The 17,808-nt window shown below is 42.3% G+C and overlaps 1 protein-coding gene across 1 annotated transcript in view; it reads left to right on the forward strand.

The window, feature by feature from the left end:
* TEX11 (testis expressed 11) overlaps positions 1 to 17,474 on the forward strand; it is a 37,502-nt gene extending 20,028 nt beyond the window's left edge. Inside the window, exons 16-29 of the mRNA XM_056859013.1 lie at positions 85 to 187; positions 3,821 to 3,933; positions 5,540 to 5,625; positions 6,226 to 6,279; positions 6,713 to 6,753; positions 7,810 to 7,896; positions 8,532 to 8,602; positions 10,902 to 11,018; positions 11,387 to 11,462; positions 12,766 to 12,915; positions 13,443 to 13,551; positions 16,015 to 16,135; positions 16,640 to 16,813; positions 17,403 to 17,474. Of these exons, the coding sequence (XP_056714991.1) occupies positions 85 to 187; positions 3,821 to 3,933; positions 5,540 to 5,625; positions 6,226 to 6,279; positions 6,713 to 6,753; positions 7,810 to 7,896; positions 8,532 to 8,602; positions 10,902 to 11,018; positions 11,387 to 11,462; positions 12,766 to 12,915; positions 13,443 to 13,551; positions 16,015 to 16,135; positions 16,640 to 16,813; positions 17,403 to 17,474 (1,374 nt within the window). The remainder of the gene's footprint in view (positions 1 to 84; positions 188 to 3,820; positions 3,934 to 5,539; positions 5,626 to 6,225; positions 6,280 to 6,712; positions 6,754 to 7,809; positions 7,897 to 8,531; positions 8,603 to 10,901; positions 11,019 to 11,386; positions 11,463 to 12,765; positions 12,916 to 13,442; positions 13,552 to 16,014; positions 16,136 to 16,639; positions 16,814 to 17,402) is intronic.
* The last annotated feature ends 334 nt before the right edge of the window (positions 17,475 to 17,808 follow it).

Below are 17,808 nucleotides of genomic sequence, written 5' to 3' on the forward strand. Positions count from 1 at the left end.
GATGCAAATATAGCACTGCATTTTTGCTCTGTGTGTAACTGCCATTAGCTGATGAATTATTGTGCTAATTTTCTCATACTGTAGGCTCATGAGTCAGTGAAAGAGGCAGAGAAGTGTGACCCAAACAGCATCTTCACTCAGTTCTATGTTTATAAAATAGCCGTCTTAGAAAAGAAATCACAGAAAGGTAAAAGCCACCTGTGGTTTGATTTTTTTAAACTGATTTTGGTAACTCTTAACTAGTTGCCTGAGCTTCAGAGGGTAAAAGGACAACAGCACATTGGTTCATCTTCTTGGCTTTTGTACAGTTCCACATAGGACTGTGCAGGCGCAGGCCACCTACAGAGATGATTCTGGAAGATTCAAAGCACTAGGAGCGCTCGCTCTCCTTTCCGTCTTGAGCTAGAGTTTTCCCACCCAAATGGGCACATGACAGAGGTGGAGAGCGTACTCCTCCCTCAGTACTCTCTTCGCTGCCATGGAGAGAGGATGTATTCTGAAGCTTTTCTCGCCTCAGGATAGTTTCTTCAAATGACTCACTGGTAAAGCCTGAAATACGGCTTTTTAAAAAAATGTAAAGAATTGTGCCTGCTCTATCTGGAGGAAGGACACAACACCACAGCTCATGACTGGAACTAGACTATGTATCATCGGAACCAAGGCCTTCAGATCTGATTGTGAAGGTGTTATATGATTCCAACACCTTCCCCATGGTCCAGGGGAACATGGACATAGCCAACAACATTTGACAAGACCAGAATCAGGGCTGGCATCTGCAAAAAACTTGAGAACATATATAAAATTAAGGAGGAGGGGTGTAAATTTCTCTTTCAGCACCCCCAGGCTAATTCTCTGTTAGTGGAGGTGCTTCAGTCCAGGGAAAGAGCTGCAAAATGGACATGTTGGGCCATAAGGCCTATTCATCAGGAGCATAAGGCGTCAGACCAGCCAACTTCACAGCCAAAACGAGCTGCTATCAAATGTTTTTATGGAAAAGAATGGCTGAATACATTAAATATTCATCAAGTGGTCTTCTGTAAGGTATTCATCCCTCTCTTTCCCCCCTGTGAGATGTTTGCTCTGAGGGCCTGTCTTCTTCCCAGCAGCAAAGGGAAGACTGAGTGATGTCTCTCTCTGCCTCCATCAGGTTCCTGTTGGGGTGGGAAAACTCCAGTGGAAGATGAAGGGGAGGGGGAATGCTCTTAGCGTTTAGAATCTTCCAGAAAGCTTTAGAATCTTAATCTCTGCTGCTGGCCTGTGCCTACACAGTCCCATGTGTGCCTGCCCAGAAGACCACTTGATGAACAGCAGTTACAGGTAACTACAACACTGTTTTTTGTGTGTCCTTAAACCTGGGGCACAACCACACATTACATTCAGTGCTGTGATCCTTTTTACCACTTTTTAAACAGATTGCACCTTGTGGAAATATAATTTAAGGAGATCCATGCTGGAGGAGATATCCTTCCTCCATTTCATCTCCCCCCCCCCACAGCTGTATTTGGCTGTACTGTAAAAAATGTATGGCTACACATAAGCTTTTCCAGTGGAGCTATAAGTAATTTGGTAGTGGTTGTTTTTAGCAGAGAAATGAACAAAGGGAAAGCGTTAATAACTTTTCTCCTCATGTACCAGCCTCCCGGTGTACTTGTAAAAACTAACATGGTGAAAAGGACCATGGAACTAAATATAACAAGCAGTTTTTGCTCTTTCCAAACTTCTTAGATTTTATATTTAGCAATTCTCTTTTGTCTTTCCCATCTTTGTTCACGGTTACCTTTTAAACACAACAAAGGTATGATCTTTTGTAGGACTGATTTCTGCTGTTAAAAGGGTATGCAGATTTTCAACCTACACAGAATCCTTCATCAGGCTGAAGGAAATGCCTCCAGCTGGTGGGTTTTTTGAGCACCAGGGGAATGACATGCTCATCTGGGAAAGCAGGGAACTCCCCTCTGTGCACTTGAGTTGGAGCAGTGATACAGACCCATGATCATAGCAGAGTTCACTATATCAGTGGCATACTATCAGCATAGTTAATCCCTCTTGCCTGATTGTAGTTATTACTGTCATTATACAGATGCTATTAACTGTGATCAGTGAGTGCATAATATGGGTGCTTTTCAGTTACACCACTGTTATTTGGACATATATTTTGAATTGTTGTGGTATATTTTTAGTTATTACACACACCACATGGGCATTTAGAAGTCCTTCAAGCATGTGACTGGGTAACTATTGCACTTCCTATTTCTAAACCAGTTTTGATTAGAGTGTTTCTGACTCATTTCTCCTCTTCCCTAATGAACATAACCATTTCAAACCATGTGAGAACCATTATTCTGTCTCTTGTGAAGCAAATAACAATAATGAGAGGAGTAGCGTTAAACACCCCCTCTTCATGCCCCAGCCCTGATATAAACTGGGGGTCCCCTGTGGCTGATGTTTAAGAAATAACCCGACATGAGAGATCTTAATTATAAGTCTTCTGTCTCCAGATCAAATTGTATAAATCAAAGGTGAGATGCAAGTAAAGTCATGCATATACATAGCAAATTTTAACCAGAACCTGTTTTAGTTAATCTCTTCCCAGAAATAAATATGTAATTAGTGCATAAAATCCAGGAAATGAAATAACAGCAGTTTGAGTGAAAAAAGTAGCATTTTTGTTCTTATGCAAAATGCAGGAGTCTGAAGTGTAAATGAACAAACTAACTCACATTGAGCCAAAATACTACTAAGCAAAGTTACAGTCCTAGTAATTAGGAAAATGATGTCTGTAAAATAGAAGAGTATATATTATATAATCCGATATTTTGAACACATACATGAAGCTGCCTTATACTGAATCAGACCCTTGGTCCATCAGTCAGTATTGTCTACTCACACCAGCAGCGGCTCTCCACGGTCTCAGATAGAGGTCTTTCACATCACTTGCTTGCCTAGTCCCTTTAACTGTAGATGCCGGGGATTGACCCTGGGAACTTCTGCATGCCAAGCAGATGCTCTACCACTGAGTCACGGCCCCTCCATGTCACAGATCACAATACTGCAGGATCACAGTGTAAGTGATGTTGGCTGCAGTTAAGAACACTGGAGTAACCCAGGACTTCTGTGTAGACCTACTTAAGATTTCTCGCTTTGAAACTGATTTGTTATATATTAAACCACATGTGCTAAAATGGTAAAATACCTTATTATGGCTTAGGTACTGCATGATGCTTACTCTAGTCAAGAGAATAGTTGTTCTTTGAAGAGATCATATCAGGGGTTTAGGGTGTCACACTGACCATAACGGGCACCCAAGACATGCAGATACCTTTACACTGAAATATCGGTTGTAAAGAAGAATTTATTTGCACAGGAGTTGGTGTCCATAGGCCTTAAGAAAATCAGCTGAAAACTTCAGAAACCAGAAAGATGACTGTAGCTCAGTGGCAGAGTGCCTACTTTGTGTGTAGCAGCTTTGAGGTTTATATGATGTATTATAGTGTTTCTATTTCATTGTTCCCTAATTGTGTAATCCAGTTTTATTGCAGTGCTCATTGTATTATACTGTCTTTATTGCATTTTTAATAACTCTAATCTGCCTGGAGCCTCAACAAGAAAAACAGATGATAAACGAAGTTAAGTAAATAAACAATACATTTAAGGATCTTGGATGCTGGGAAAGAACTTTGTCTGGGATCATGGAGAGCCAGTGCCATTAAGGAAACACTGGCCAGTAGTTTGATTTTGTATAAAGAAGCTTTATATTATCCATTTTATATGAACAGCAGCAGATGATTATTATTATTGACTTGTTCTTCTGTTGTCTTAGCTTTTGATGCCATTGTGGCGATGGGGAAGTCATCAGCACAGTTGGATACACTATTAACAGATGGCACCATGGCTACCAACCTTCTAAGCTTAGCAGCCCAGATTGCCTTGGAGGTACCAAAGAGGGTCTACTGAATGGCTTATTTTCAGATTTGGGGTATCTTCAGCTTGTATTTTTCTCTAAATTTGCTCTGGTTTGACTCATCACTGCAGCAGGTAGCTGTCAGTCCAAGGTTACTCCAGAGTACACACTTTGGCTACTTCAGTCCTAATCTTAAAGGTAAAGGTAGTCCCGTGTGCAAGTACTGGGTGATTATTGACTCATGGGGTGACATCACGCATGGGGTGACTAGGCAGACTATGTTTATGGGGTGGTTTGCCATTGCCTTCCCCAGTCGTCTACACTTTACCCTCAGCAAGCTGGGTACTCATTTTACTGACCTCAGAAGGATGGAAGGCTCTGTCCACCTTGAGCCTGCTACCTGAAACTGACCTCTGTCGGGATCGAACTTAGTTAATAACATACCATATTAACATACCACACCCTCATTAGCACATTATCATGATACTTACAGGACAATGATTAGCACATTACTTTTGCAGGACAGTACTCAGCTCAAACCCAACCTCTTTCTGACTATATGTTCCTCTTCCTACACACTTGACACTGAGAGACACTGTCCTTCAGTGTTACTACTCTGAAGATGCCTGCCACAGTTGCTGGCGAAACGTCAGGAAAGAAAATTCCAAGACCACGGTTACACAGCCCGGATAACCTACAAGAACCAATGAACTTTGACCGTGAAAGCCTTCGACAATATTTCTTTCTGTATTAGTTTGCTTAGAAAAAATTGCAGCATGTGCAAACAAAAAATACACATAACAATTACAATCTTAACAGTGCAATCCTGTGCAGAGTTACTCCAGTCTAAGCCAACTGAAATAGGTGGATTTAGACTGGAATAATTCTGTTCCTTTCTTAACAAAATCTTATCCTCATGTAGAATCTAGTTAGCATTTCTTCTGCACACAGATTTCCTTTGAGCACTGTTGTCAGACCTATATGAGATACTATTATAATTGAGGGTATCTCTTATGAAGAGGTCTGAGCTGATACATTGTAGCTGCATAAGGAGTTTTTGTTAAATTAGATCATAAAGGTAAAGGGCCCCTGTGCAAGCACCGTGTCATTCCTGACCCATGGGGTGACGTCACATCCTGACGTTTCCAAGGCAGACTTTGTTTGCGGGGTGGTTTGCCAGTGCCTTCCCCAGTCATCTTCCCTTTACCCCCAGCAAGCTGGGTACTCATTTGACCGACCTCGGAAGGATGGAAGGCTGAGTCAACCTTGAGCCGGCTACCTGAAACCAACTTTCGTCGGGATTGAACTCAGGTTGTGAGCAGAGCTTTTGACTGCAGTACTGCAGCTTAACACTCTGCGCCATGGGGCTCCTAATTAGAGCATACATAAATATTTTTAGAACCCGTTATGTTCCATTGTAAGTAAACCAAACATTCATTCATTTTGTGGTTTACATTTTGAGTAAGATTTCCTTACTAATGTGGTTTTTTTATTCCTTTTTATTCTTACAGTGGGTCATGTCATTGCTTGACTTTGCATTACAGAGATAAAATTGTGTGGTTTGAAGTTCCTATTATACCTAAGATGATACAGAGACTTGTCCTTTATATATAGTACTATGTTTTGTTTCCTTCCCAGAATGACCAACAGTCTGTGGCAGTCAAAGCCTTGGAGTATTTATCTCAGCTCTTGCAAGACTCCCAGCAAGCACTTACTGCATTAAAGTGAGTTACAATTTATGTTTACATTAATGAAATTAATCAGTTCAACAAAGAAAGTTAGCAAGTGAGGCAGAACTATATTAACTTTCTTTGTTGAAATGAGTGATTTCACGTTGCTTTTAGCAACAAATGCAGTTGATTGAATGGGCTAGTCATATGTGAGAAACACCATCATTCTTGGCTCATAGTACCTCTAGCTGCTTGTGATGCCAGAGTTCCATGACTGGAACTCCAGATGTGTATTATGTCCCTGAAAGGCAGCCATGCGGTGCATGTGTCATCTGGATAAGGACCATGGGACTTGCCACCCTAAGCCTGATTTGGTTGGGAACAGGGTACAAATAAAATAAAATATATTTTATTTATTTTAAAAAATTAAAGATATCCCTGATTCCTGTTCTTCTGAATTTACATGCACCTGTACTTAATGGTACCTAGAATCTTGCTGATGATGTACGCCATTACAATAGTACTTACATACTGGAATGGTGCAAAAAAGGGAATGCTCAGCCTTGATAATTTGCCAAGGAAAAATAAGAAATCTTGAAGAAAGGCTGGTGCTTTGAGTAACAGCATTATTTGTGCCATTTCTTTTGCTTACAGATGTTTGATTCGGCTTGTGTTGTCCAAAATCACAGTGAAATCTAAGGAGGAGATGTAAGTGCATTTCTTATAACTCTTTATATCAATTTCATACAAGACCTATGTGCCTTGAATTGATAAGATAGAGGTATGTGTGCACTGGTATGTGTACGTAATAAAATCAATAAAACATGCTCACCTTAAAGTTCTAGCAATCTGTTATATATTGGACTCCAGATTTCACTTCACATATTGACTCACTGATGAGGCCTTGGACAAACACCGCCGCCTGTCAGTTTTTGCTCTTCATCCATATGGTGGAAATTAAGTTATCTTCCTCACATGACTGCTCTAAAGATGCAATATAATTGTAAAGCATTTTTAACGGCAGTTAAGCCCTTTCATAATTGCCTTCCTAACACCAATTAGGAGAAAAAACATGTCAGTTTTCCTTTATATATACCATTTGTTCAGTAACTTATTCCTTCCCCCCCCCCCCATTTGTTAGAACAAACGATATGGAAACCCTTCTGGCGTATTTGACTGCAGGTATGTAGCTGTGTTGTCATGCCTCTTTTTGACCATGGTAAGTTGTCAGCTGAAAAAGGCCACCTATTCCAATTCCGTTCCAATTCCAATTCCATCACCTGGTTTACCTTCAAAAATCTCAAGCAAGCAACCTATCTAAATGTTTTACTCTGCCCAAAATTATAGAGCTCATGATTCTTCCTTCATCCCTTTTATCACGATACCACTCTGCTGTAGGTTAGGCTGATTGAGAGAGGCATTTTCCACACAGGAGCAGGCAAGGATAGTTTCCCCATAGCTGCTGCAACTGCCAATATAGCACAGCTGCAAGAAGGCTTCTACATGGCAAATGCCCTGCCCCTCTGGCAGTGGCTGTTCACCTTCCCACACACACATACCACCAGGGCTTTTTCAGGGTTTTTTTTAATTGGCAACTGAAGATCCTTATAGTGATATAACATAAAAGTATGTGAAATAGGTTCTCTGAATCCCCAGTTTTCATTTTTAGTCTCTAGCTCCTTTTATTTGACAAGATATGTCTTTTTCCCTAATAGCTTTGCAATGAAAGTGCTAGAGATTTATTTTAAAGAAATGAAAGCTGGGAATTCAGAGAATCTGTTACATGTAGTTATGTTATAATGATATTCAGTTGCAGATTAAAAAAAGATCCCAGTGGCAGAGAGAGGAAATGGCAGATGTAGAGGAATTGACTGCCATGTAGGCAGGACTGGGAAAATCCAAACTTCTCCACCTACACAGCAGTCATCCAGGCTTTACTACAATTTTTCACAAAACTTTGGAGTAAAGCAGGTTTGGAAAAAATCAGGAAATTCCTGGAAGGGGCATGAATGCAGCACAATGCAGGAAAAAAATGCTTCCTAACAGCAGTGAACCTAGGGCAAATAATCTGTGTGAAAATGGCCAGAGTGACTGAGCTTCATAGCAGAGTGAGGGATTTGAACTCAGGTCTCCCCAGTCGTGGTCCAGTGCTCTAGCCGCTTTACAACACAGTCCCTCTAGAGTGTTTTCAGAGTGTTTATAATGCAGTTTATTGGATGCTACATGTTCCTGCTCTAGCTCTCCAGAGGCTTGACGCACCAATCAGAGAAGAAAGCAAGACACTGGACACAAGAGTCAGTGAAGCTCACTGGTTCAGGAAGATAGGTAGGTGTCAGTGCTGGGGTCACAAGGAAACAGTCCATTTTGAGAAAGGACTGAAAAGTTTCCACTTCAAAGTCTGGAATTCTAATCCTCACTAGTGAAGGCGCTAAATTGACAGGATTTAAATCTTTGTTAATGCAGTGCTAGTAACAGAGAACGCTGGCTTACTTTCCTGCCCAGGCTAAATGCAGTGGACCATTTCTTGAGCAAGTATGATGAACAGTGTGGATTGTCTCACACATTTCAGATTGTGAGGTTTGCACACCTGGAAGCCACTGAGCCAACATTTATTCCACAAGGAGAGGAAATCCCAGCTACATGGATTGAGATAAACAATGGTTATGTGGATTGCGCAGAAACAATATAGTTGAGGGGGGGTGTCCCCGCTAGTGTTTGAAATGTTGCCTCGTAGTGTGAATATATACATTGACAAAATGATCAGCTACTGAAAGAACTTATATAACATTGAAACCTACCTGTCAGCTGTTTGCTGTCTATGCTAAATGTATGTATTATGTTGTTGGAAGTTACTATTGAACTTGTATTGCCTGTTGGAATAGACAAGGCTTTGTATTGGGCAAAGATTGACTGGTTGGTCGGTTTTTAATTCTGGTCTTCCTTCTCACTTGCCTTATGAGCTTGGAACTTGGCTGTCCAATGTGAGAACTGCCCGAGAACTATGAGAGATTTCTTTGTAATCTCATGCAAGGTATGTGCTTTTGCCAACATTCCTTCTGTGAGCTGTGATGGGTGTTTTTATTACAAACTCAGCTAGAGTTCTCAAAGAATCCTCTTTAGAGAGTGTCATCTGGCACTTCAGAAGCATGAGCTAGTCAGTAATGTATGGTGTATTGTTACAGAACTGGGTCAGAGAAAACTATTTGTAATTAAGGGAAAGACGTCTTACAGCAATTTAACAAGGTTGTCATTGATACAAATTGGGTACTGGTTTTATAGAACCCAAATTAACCTTTGTGTCATATGGTAAAGAGGTTCTACCAAGTTTTAACTCCTACTTGACAACTTTAATCAGTACATAGTAACCAGTGTGCCCTCCTGGGGTGGTTATAAACAAAATCAATGTTGAACCTAGGCATGCAAAGTAGGAGTCTGGGAGGGAAATAAAAATCATGCGCGTGCTAATCAGCTATCATAATTGCTTAGTGGTTGTTGCTTCAGTGAATGCACAATGAGCAGTATGATTTACTGCCAAAAGCCCCTCTGAGTAGGGGCTTTTGGCAAAATGCATAAGTCAGGTTGTTGGGCTTAGTTTCACACTGCTCAATTGTCAAGGAGCAGCTTGACCTGGAAGAGAGTATTGTTGCAGACAGCCAAATTGGCAATAGCTCATTCTCCTGGCAAATTTGCCATGAGTTCAGATCTTGCTTTGAATAGCGGACAAGCACTGCTGAAACTAAACAGCTTCCAAAAGAGGCAAGCTGTATCAGCCACACTGAGTCCTGCTTCAGTGGTGGGAGGGCAAGATAAGAAATCTAATCAAACAAACCAATTGTTTTGAGTTTTCATTATGTCATTCAAAGCTTTCCCCATTTATACTAGTTGAGATAACCATCCACATTTGAACAGCATAGAGGTGACTCTTCCCTGCTTCCATTGTTACAAAGCTGAAGTAACTTTGTTGAGATCCATAGCATCACCTTGAAGCTTCACCAGGGCAACTGAGACCACTCTCTGGCCCGCAGCCCTGCTTTGAAAATGAACCCAGAATAGGAAAGAATGGATATTCCTAGCCCAACCTTTGCAAAATATAATTCCAAAATAACACTGTCGCTTACCTCTGGGACACTCACTGTTAAGGTGGTGTTACCTTAGCATCTCTTCTAGAACCATGGCAAAGAGAATTTTGTGACATTCACAAGTTCCCCAAAAATGCCTTGGCAGGAATACCAGTCTCTCTATGCTTTGGCAGAACTGTGCTTATTGCATGCTTTACAGGTGAGGGGACGTATCTACTGGAGCAATATGGAAAAAACTGATTATGTTGTAGTTCCTGGGATGAGCCAATACGCAAGTGTAACACCCATTTTGTGTTTCTCCTCAGTCAGGGCCTGAGCAGAATGAGAGAAAAGCCAAGACTGAGAGAGCTCTATAAATTACTTGTTAATATTAAGTTTAAAGTTTGTTCAAAGACTAAGAGTGTTTTAATATATAGAAATAATGCACTTTGAAACATCTGCCTCACATGGAAAAGGTCCCAGGTTCCATTCTCACCATCTCCAGTTAAATTAATCAGGTAATAGGTGATAGGAAAAACCTGTAAGCTGAGACAGATCAGCTGCCTCAGTAAAGGCAGCTTCATGGGCTCATGTATATTCAATAGAACACTGGACTAGATGGATCCTTGCCCTGTTCCCTTCATTCTTTTGGAGTCAGAGGTAGAGCACTTGTTCAGTTCCCAGCATCTCCAGTTAAAAGGATCAGGTAGGAGGGATGCGAACGATCTCTACCTGAGATGCTGGAGAGCAGCTGTTGGTCAGAAAAGACAGTACTAAACTTAATAAACCAATGATCTGAGCTCATGAGGGCTCTTTTCAGGGTACAGCATGCTTGAAAGAAAAGGATGCTGCTTGCATGCCCATGAAAACAAGAACCACCTGAGCTCATTTCAGTTTTACTCAGGGCATGAACAATTATTGGTTGCCCAAGGAGAGCTTTTTAGAAGCCGAATAACGCAGAAAATACTGGGAAAGGAACACGCATGCCCCTTTAGGACTTCGTTCCCTTCAGCTTACAAAGCCACTGTTTAAATAGGGACTTTCACAGAAGCCTTTGAGGGTCAGCTCCAGTGGCAGCAATAGGAATATTTGAGCCTCCACAAACAATGAGGGAGAGGGGGAAGGGAAGGAAAGCAATGGATTCAATGAAGCAAAAAAATCTAAACAAACTCAAAGCCACAGACTTTTAAATCAAAGGGAAAATCAAAATCACCCATTTTCTGCTGCTGCAATAGACAGTATATTCACTTCCATTCGTGTTCCTGGTTGCAGTTCTCCCAGTTTTGCCCACCTGATAAAGCTGTCCTGCTTGCCCAGAGAACGTGCCTGCTCATGGCTGCTGCTGTTAATCTGGACATGGGCCGAAGCAGTTCATTGCCTACAGATCAGGTAGTTTGAAGTGAGACTCTTATGCTGCTCATTTTTGTGACATTAGTGGGTTAATGCAACTCAGAGTTGATGTGATTTGATTCCATGTGGAGATGACAGTTGCCTGCATCCTGCTTAGAATCAGATTTGGAATATTTGGGTAACTCTAGGCCATCTCTAGAAGTGCCTGGTCATCTTCTAGCTCTTCCCACTTTACTTTGCAATTCTTTCGACTCTTGTATTATTTGGTGTGTTGTGACTGCATTTCGAAATCAAATAAATATGATGGGCATTGATTACTCATAAGTGTGGCTTATTATGTACACAGGGCATTGGGAGAATCCCCCTAAACAGCAAATATTGTAACAATGTGTATTTATTTCCACAAGCAGACTGAATTGCTAACTCAGGCTCTTAAACATATCCAGTCATGCAGGGAGATCTGGATGGTTCTGAAGCAAACAGGTGAGCCAGAAATTGTGCAACCAAAGGTGCTACTGATTGAACCACATATATGTCCACAGACTTAGGGAACTGATGAGAATCCCTCTTGCTTTGCTAAGGATGGGGATGGAGTCGTCTTTGGGAATAAAGATATTTGAAGCCTGGAAGAAGGAAGAATGAAACCACAGAGATAGGATTGGAGGGAAGGGTATAAAAGTATAGAATAATTATTGTATAGAGATCTTTGATCAAGATCCTGGTTCCAGACACAATTATTCAGAAGTAAGCTTCCCCCCAAGCTTAATCAACAGTGTACATAGGGCTGCAGATGTTGTCCTGTAATTACACTACTTATAATTGCTGCCTGCAACAGCTATCCTATAGGAGGTGGAAGAAGAGAAAGGAAGTCAGTCATGGGAGAGGAGAATATCAAAAGCTTGACCCTGAGACATGGGGCAAGAAAATGCCAGCAGTGGATCTTGGGAGAGTATGCCCGTTCTGAAACAATTCCCTTCAAAATTGCACCTGTGGGTGAGATGGTGTCACAGATAAAAGGCTGCTTTGGACTGGAGACATCAGAATGCCTTTAGATAAGCCTGCTGCCTTTTCAGTGAAGTTGTTGGCGCTACCTGTGCCCTGGAGCGTCACTGAAAATGGAAGAGTGATGCTGGAATTAGCAGCATGCTCTGGACTAAGTGAAATGCAACATAATTGGAGCCGATGCCAGTACATTCTGCAGAAGAGAGCGAGATCCAATTAAAATTTTTTTAAATGCATTTTACATTGTTGAATCTGCAGTTGCTGTCAACATTAATTATAGCTACTGAGGCAGCAGAACCAGGACTGCAGATGTGACAGAGACAGACGAGAAAGTACATTGATGCTGGGAAAGCTTGGTAGCTTACTGCCAGCTAATAAACTTCTGGCCTTTGGGTTTGCACTTGCATGGCTATGTAGGGAAGATGTGTCTGCCCCATAAAATGTGTTAAGTGTATTTCCTGTGCAGTCTAGGCTACCAACCCTTAAATATGTATACAGACATAATCCTCCTTTTCGGCCCTTAACAATAACCAGAATCTGCTGACTGAGGTGGTCTCCTTATTTTGCTTTCTAGTAGGGCAAGTTATGCTGATGCAAAAGCTGTGTATCAGTCCAAAGCTTGTGCAGAAATGGGTTTAGGAAAGGCACCCCCGTAGGTTTCCCTTTTCTTACTGGCCATATAGAATGAGGCTTGGGGCCCTTGGTTCTGGCCAGTCTAGCTATCTCACAACTGCATCAGCTAATTTAGTGGAACAGTCAAAATGTGACTTTTTCTTTTTCACAGGTGATTTTACCAAAGACTCAACAGACACAGTGCTTCTGCTTTATGAATTTGAAGCTCGAGCCAAGCTGAATGATCTGTCAGTGGAAAGCTTGCTGGATCAGGTTTGGGAGCTGCCAGAAGTGGAGATCAAGATACTAGAAACCATTGCATGTAAGAGCCAAATTTGCACATCTGTGTTCCTCATAGCCCAGAGAAGCTACTACTGCATCAAGCCCAATATCACAGCTTCTGTGCAAAGGATTTTGCTGTCCTGTCCATTATTTAACTAGAGACTGCTTTATTGCGGATTGGCCTTGAAAGATGACTTGATGAGGAAAGAGAGCAGATTGATTTGAGGTCACTGGTGCTTTGCCAGGGAATCTCTTCCCATCCCATTCTGTGGATGGGAGTCTTGGGTATAGATGATTCAGACGGCATCATCTAGTCACATCAAGAGATGCTGAGCAAGTCAATCTTACAGAAAGGAAGAGAATACATTCCTTCTGTGCCATTTGTTTCCTTGCCTTAGTTTTTGCCTTGGTGCGGCCCTCTCCTTTTTTCAGGAAATACATTCAGCCTCCAAGAGCAACTGCTGTGCTCTCTGCCATTTCCTCATTGGGCATCCATCGCCTAACAGCACATGGACAGAACTTTACACTTTAGAAGTAACTTTCATCCCTATGCTTTTGTTTTTCAAGCGCTGGCCATGGAGTCACCTGCTCACTACCCCTCCATGTGCAAAAAGGCCCTCAAGATGATTTTGACACTTCTCAGGAAACAAGAGACCACTGATGTAGTCACGTTCAGGTAAGTGATTGTGTTAGGGAAGGGACAAGGTCACTTGATGCCTCTGTGTCCCATTAGCTTTGTAGAATGTACCCTGGCTATAAGTCCAGTTGCTCTTATAAGAACAGTGTACCTGTAGCACGAGATAATTTTGGTAGAGTGAAATCTGTTTTCTCCTCTGTTGGTAGAGAAGGGAAGCTAAGCTAGGTTACTTATCTCATTTGTTCCACAACACCGTGCAAGTTTGCTGAGTCTTCTATTCCTATTCCGGGCCTGTCTGCTCTGCAGCATGGTTCTCTACATGCACGCATGCACGCACACACCACCTTCCCAGAAACTTCAATTCTTCTCAACCAATTTCCTCTATTTTTTTCCTGCTCTGAGCTTAATGTTTCCCACAGGAACTTGAGTTATTTCAGCATACTATTAACAGATCTATCCACTCTGCTTGCTAAGAGTGGCTCACAAAGCATCACCCTTTGGAGATGTCAGCAGCCTGCCTTATCAGAGAGGCATGGCTTAAGGCACACAACAAGCTTGCTACTAGCCACAAAGTTCCTTGCTCTAAGATGAGGAGAGCAGTGTCCGGCATACTCGGAGGTGCACAGCCATGGACCCAAGTGCCCTGATGCCTCTTTGTAACCTGGTAGCTATAAGCCAGTGCTAGCAATAAGAAGCAGGAGTCCTCCAGCATACAGTACTGGAAGGTCACCTCAGCAACTTGTTGTAGCCACGGTTGCTATAAAGCAGGAAGACAAAGCCAGAGATATCTGTTATTTCAAAATGTTTATCCCACCTTTCTTCTTCTAAACACAGATCCAGAGTAGCTTACAAGATTAAAAAGCAAACAGTACCCTTAAAATAATGATAGACCATTAGATCTACATTAACTTCTTACAGTATGTTAAAAGAATGACTACCAAATATAAGTAACATTAAAGGCTCTCCTAAGCAATTCACTTTTACATTGTTTTCTAAAGAATAGGAGGGAGGGAGCTTTCCTCATAAGTTCCAGGAAGCTGTTCCACAGCACTGACGCAGCCACGAAAAAGATCCATGACTTGGGCTGTGACAGACCTCAGAGCCGTCATGCCCCGCTAAAAATTTGCTGGGATGAGTGCTGCTGCCACATAGCCTCGTGTGGAGAGAGAAAGTTCTTAAGATTATGCAGATCCCCAGGCTGGGAACAGAATACATATGAATCTTACCTATTCAGGAACAGGCATCCCCCAGCCCCCGCTGCCCCATTATCATTGCCATACATATCAATCAATGTGTTCATTCTTCTGGCTTGAGCCAGAACCTTCTATCTCAGATCTCCCTCAGAAGGTAGAAAAGGTACCCCATTTTCTCAGCACACCCACAATCAGTAAGCTCTCCACTTCTTATTGTGGATGCCTGTCTCCAACTTTATCTGGATTAAGCTTAGCCCCATCTCTCCATTTGGAGGTTCAGCAGACCCTTAGAACAATGTGTTTATTGCAAGTCACTGATACCATCTTAGCTTCACATAGACATTCTACAAACTTTAACAACTAGAACAGCATTTATCCATTGGTATTGTGAGCACATTGTATACCAGCCTGCAAGTACCAAAGTAGCATTAATTTTTCTGCAGTTTGGTCTGGATCAAATATTTTAAAGATCTGGGATGGAATTCTGTAGTCTATCCTGGCTTTCAAGTCTCTTTCACCACCTCCACACATAGAAGCTTCTCTTCTCTAGCCATATTCCACTTTTTAGATACCCTGGCTTGAAATATTCACTAAGTCCTGAAAGCTCTGAGTAAAGCATCCTTTGAGCCACCTATACTAAGCTTCTGTACAACTTGTCCCTCAAAGTGGCCTATCTAGTGGCTGCCAAAAGCAACACTCACAAGCTGGATCATGTCACTTACCTTGCTGTCCTAATGAGGTCATAATATAAGAAAAGCCTTGCTTGACCATACCAGTGGTCAATCTAGCCCCACATCCTGTTTCACACAGCAGCCAACCAGTTGCCCTGGAGGGCCAGCAAATATGGTACAGAAGCCAAGGCCTCCTACTCTTTCTAGACATGGAGGTTCCCTTTACTAACCATGCCACTGATAGATCCATCCTTCCAGAGTCAGCATTTCTCTACATTATCAGAACATTCTACAACAAGAGTACAAAATTGGCCACTATCAGCACTCAAGCACCTCTATAAAATAAATCTGAAGGGCAACAATATGAGCCTCACTTTCTCTGTCTGTATGCCATTAGAAACTGGACAGCTGTGAGTCTGCTGATGGAGGTTTCAGGAGAATGCACCAACCAATCTCCCCCCCCCCCATGTTATTTGCCTGCGAAACAACCTATCCAGGATGTATGCAAAATCTTGGCCTGACACAGAATGGAATGTTGGAACTGAGCTGCTTGCCATGGGTCTGATTGCTTTGCGGAATAGGCAGGGAAATATCACTATACTTTCCAAGACATTTCCTTTTGCTTTGTTGTTATTCAGCAAATGCCTGCATAGCTTGGTCTGCCTTTCACTTCCATCGGGGATGACAGAAACAGATGCATGCGTGCTGGAGGAAGCATGGGGCTACTTTGAAGATGCTCTGCGGATTCTGGGCAATTCCGTAAGTTGGGACAGAAAGTTTGATTGTGGAATGCTATTAAAATTCCTTTCACCTTGAAGAGCATGCTTCTATCCCTGGCAGTTGGGATTCCCTGGCTATCAGGTTTCTCCTCCAGGCCTTGAACATGACTATCAACAGCATGCTACATTTAAGCCTTCGCAAGATTCTTTGACTTCAGTACTGTATGTTCCTATAGGTGTGGGGTGATGCTTATTGTCTGTTGCAGATGGCAGCATGTGTTGTACAATGTCTGGTTACTTTAGGCAAGGAGAAGTCCCTCCACCTCCATCCTGGCCTGTTAGCATGTCTGCCACTTCAGAAGGCCAAGCTGTCAGGTTTCCCTACAACATCCCATTTGGCAATTCCAGGCTGCTTTTGTAAATAGATCACAAGACTGCACTTAGAGCATTTTCCTCTCTGTAGTTCCAGTAGTAACTGAGCAATCTCTCAGGCAAGTTAATTTGAAGGCCCTGACCACTGTTGTATCCTCTTGAATATTGGCAGGTATTACAGGCCAGCTACCCACAGGTGGAGATAGTCTGGCTCATGACTAGAGCTTGGAACGCAGGAATATACCAGTACAGCACTGGCAGATACCAGGAAGCGGAACAGTGGTGTGGCCTAGGAATGCGCTTCCTGGGGCATCTGGGGACCCTGAGGAGTAGCTATGAGAGCCAGGTACAGCAGCATGAATGCAAAAAGGTTTAAAAATGTTTCAGCACACTAAGCAGAGTGATCTGTAATCCAGGGGCAACCACATTGTAACATGCACTGAGGCACTGGAAGCAGTAAGTCTTTGAAAGCAAGCACATGTCTGAACAAACTGGTTTGCTTGCATTAGGCAGGGACAAGCCTTTATGTGAATGGAGCACCCATGTCAGTCAACAGGCATCAGTGGTCTATAAGGGAGGGGTGATTTAAAGGTGGGGCTAGAACCTAGGAAGGTCTTGGGCAAGGGATTCTAGGCTATCAACACAATCAGCTGATTATCTGCAGTAATTCTGGGGTTGAGGCAACTGCATTTGCCCGAGTTCTGAAAAGTGTGATACTATATGTACTTCTGCCCATTCTGCTTAGAAATGTTCTGTATTGGTGTGATTTAGCATGAGACAGAAAACATGTAAGAAGGGTGTTAGCTGCACTATTCTTTCCCCTAAAGTTATCCTAGAAAGCAGGAGATAAACATGGTATGGGTCAGCTTCTCTTCAGGGCCACAGAAAGCATGACACTGATTTTTCAAATGACTGTTGGTAACTTTTGCTTACAGATGACTGGCGTTTACAGTGAGGTACTGGACAAGCTAGACAGCACAAAGAGATTACTTCCAAAGGAGGAGTGACACCAGCAGTTTCAGCCATCTTGCTAGGTCAGAGTTCTGCAGGCATTAACACAGGAGGAAAAAAAGGCAGTGCACAAGCACCCTCCCATGTTGGTCACTGCAGGCAGCATGGAATACACAACTGGTGCTGCTCCTGAGAAAGGGGGTGTTGTATCATGGAAGAAAATACAATCCCACACTTTGACTAAGAGCAGACTTGTTTTGCAGAATGCTGCTTTGGAAAAGTTGTAATGTGAATACTAAAGCAGTCCAGGCCTGCATTACAGCCTCTGGGCACCACACTTGTCTCTCCATATAAATATTTATTGGCTTGTTTAACTTTGTCCACTTCTGT

This window comes from Euleptes europaea, chromosome 13, assembly GCF_029931775.1.
Source record: "Euleptes europaea isolate rEulEur1 chromosome 13, rEulEur1.hap1, whole genome shotgun sequence".
In the NCBI taxonomy this organism is placed as follows: domain Eukaryota; kingdom Metazoa; phylum Chordata; class Lepidosauria; order Squamata; family Sphaerodactylidae; genus Euleptes; species Euleptes europaea.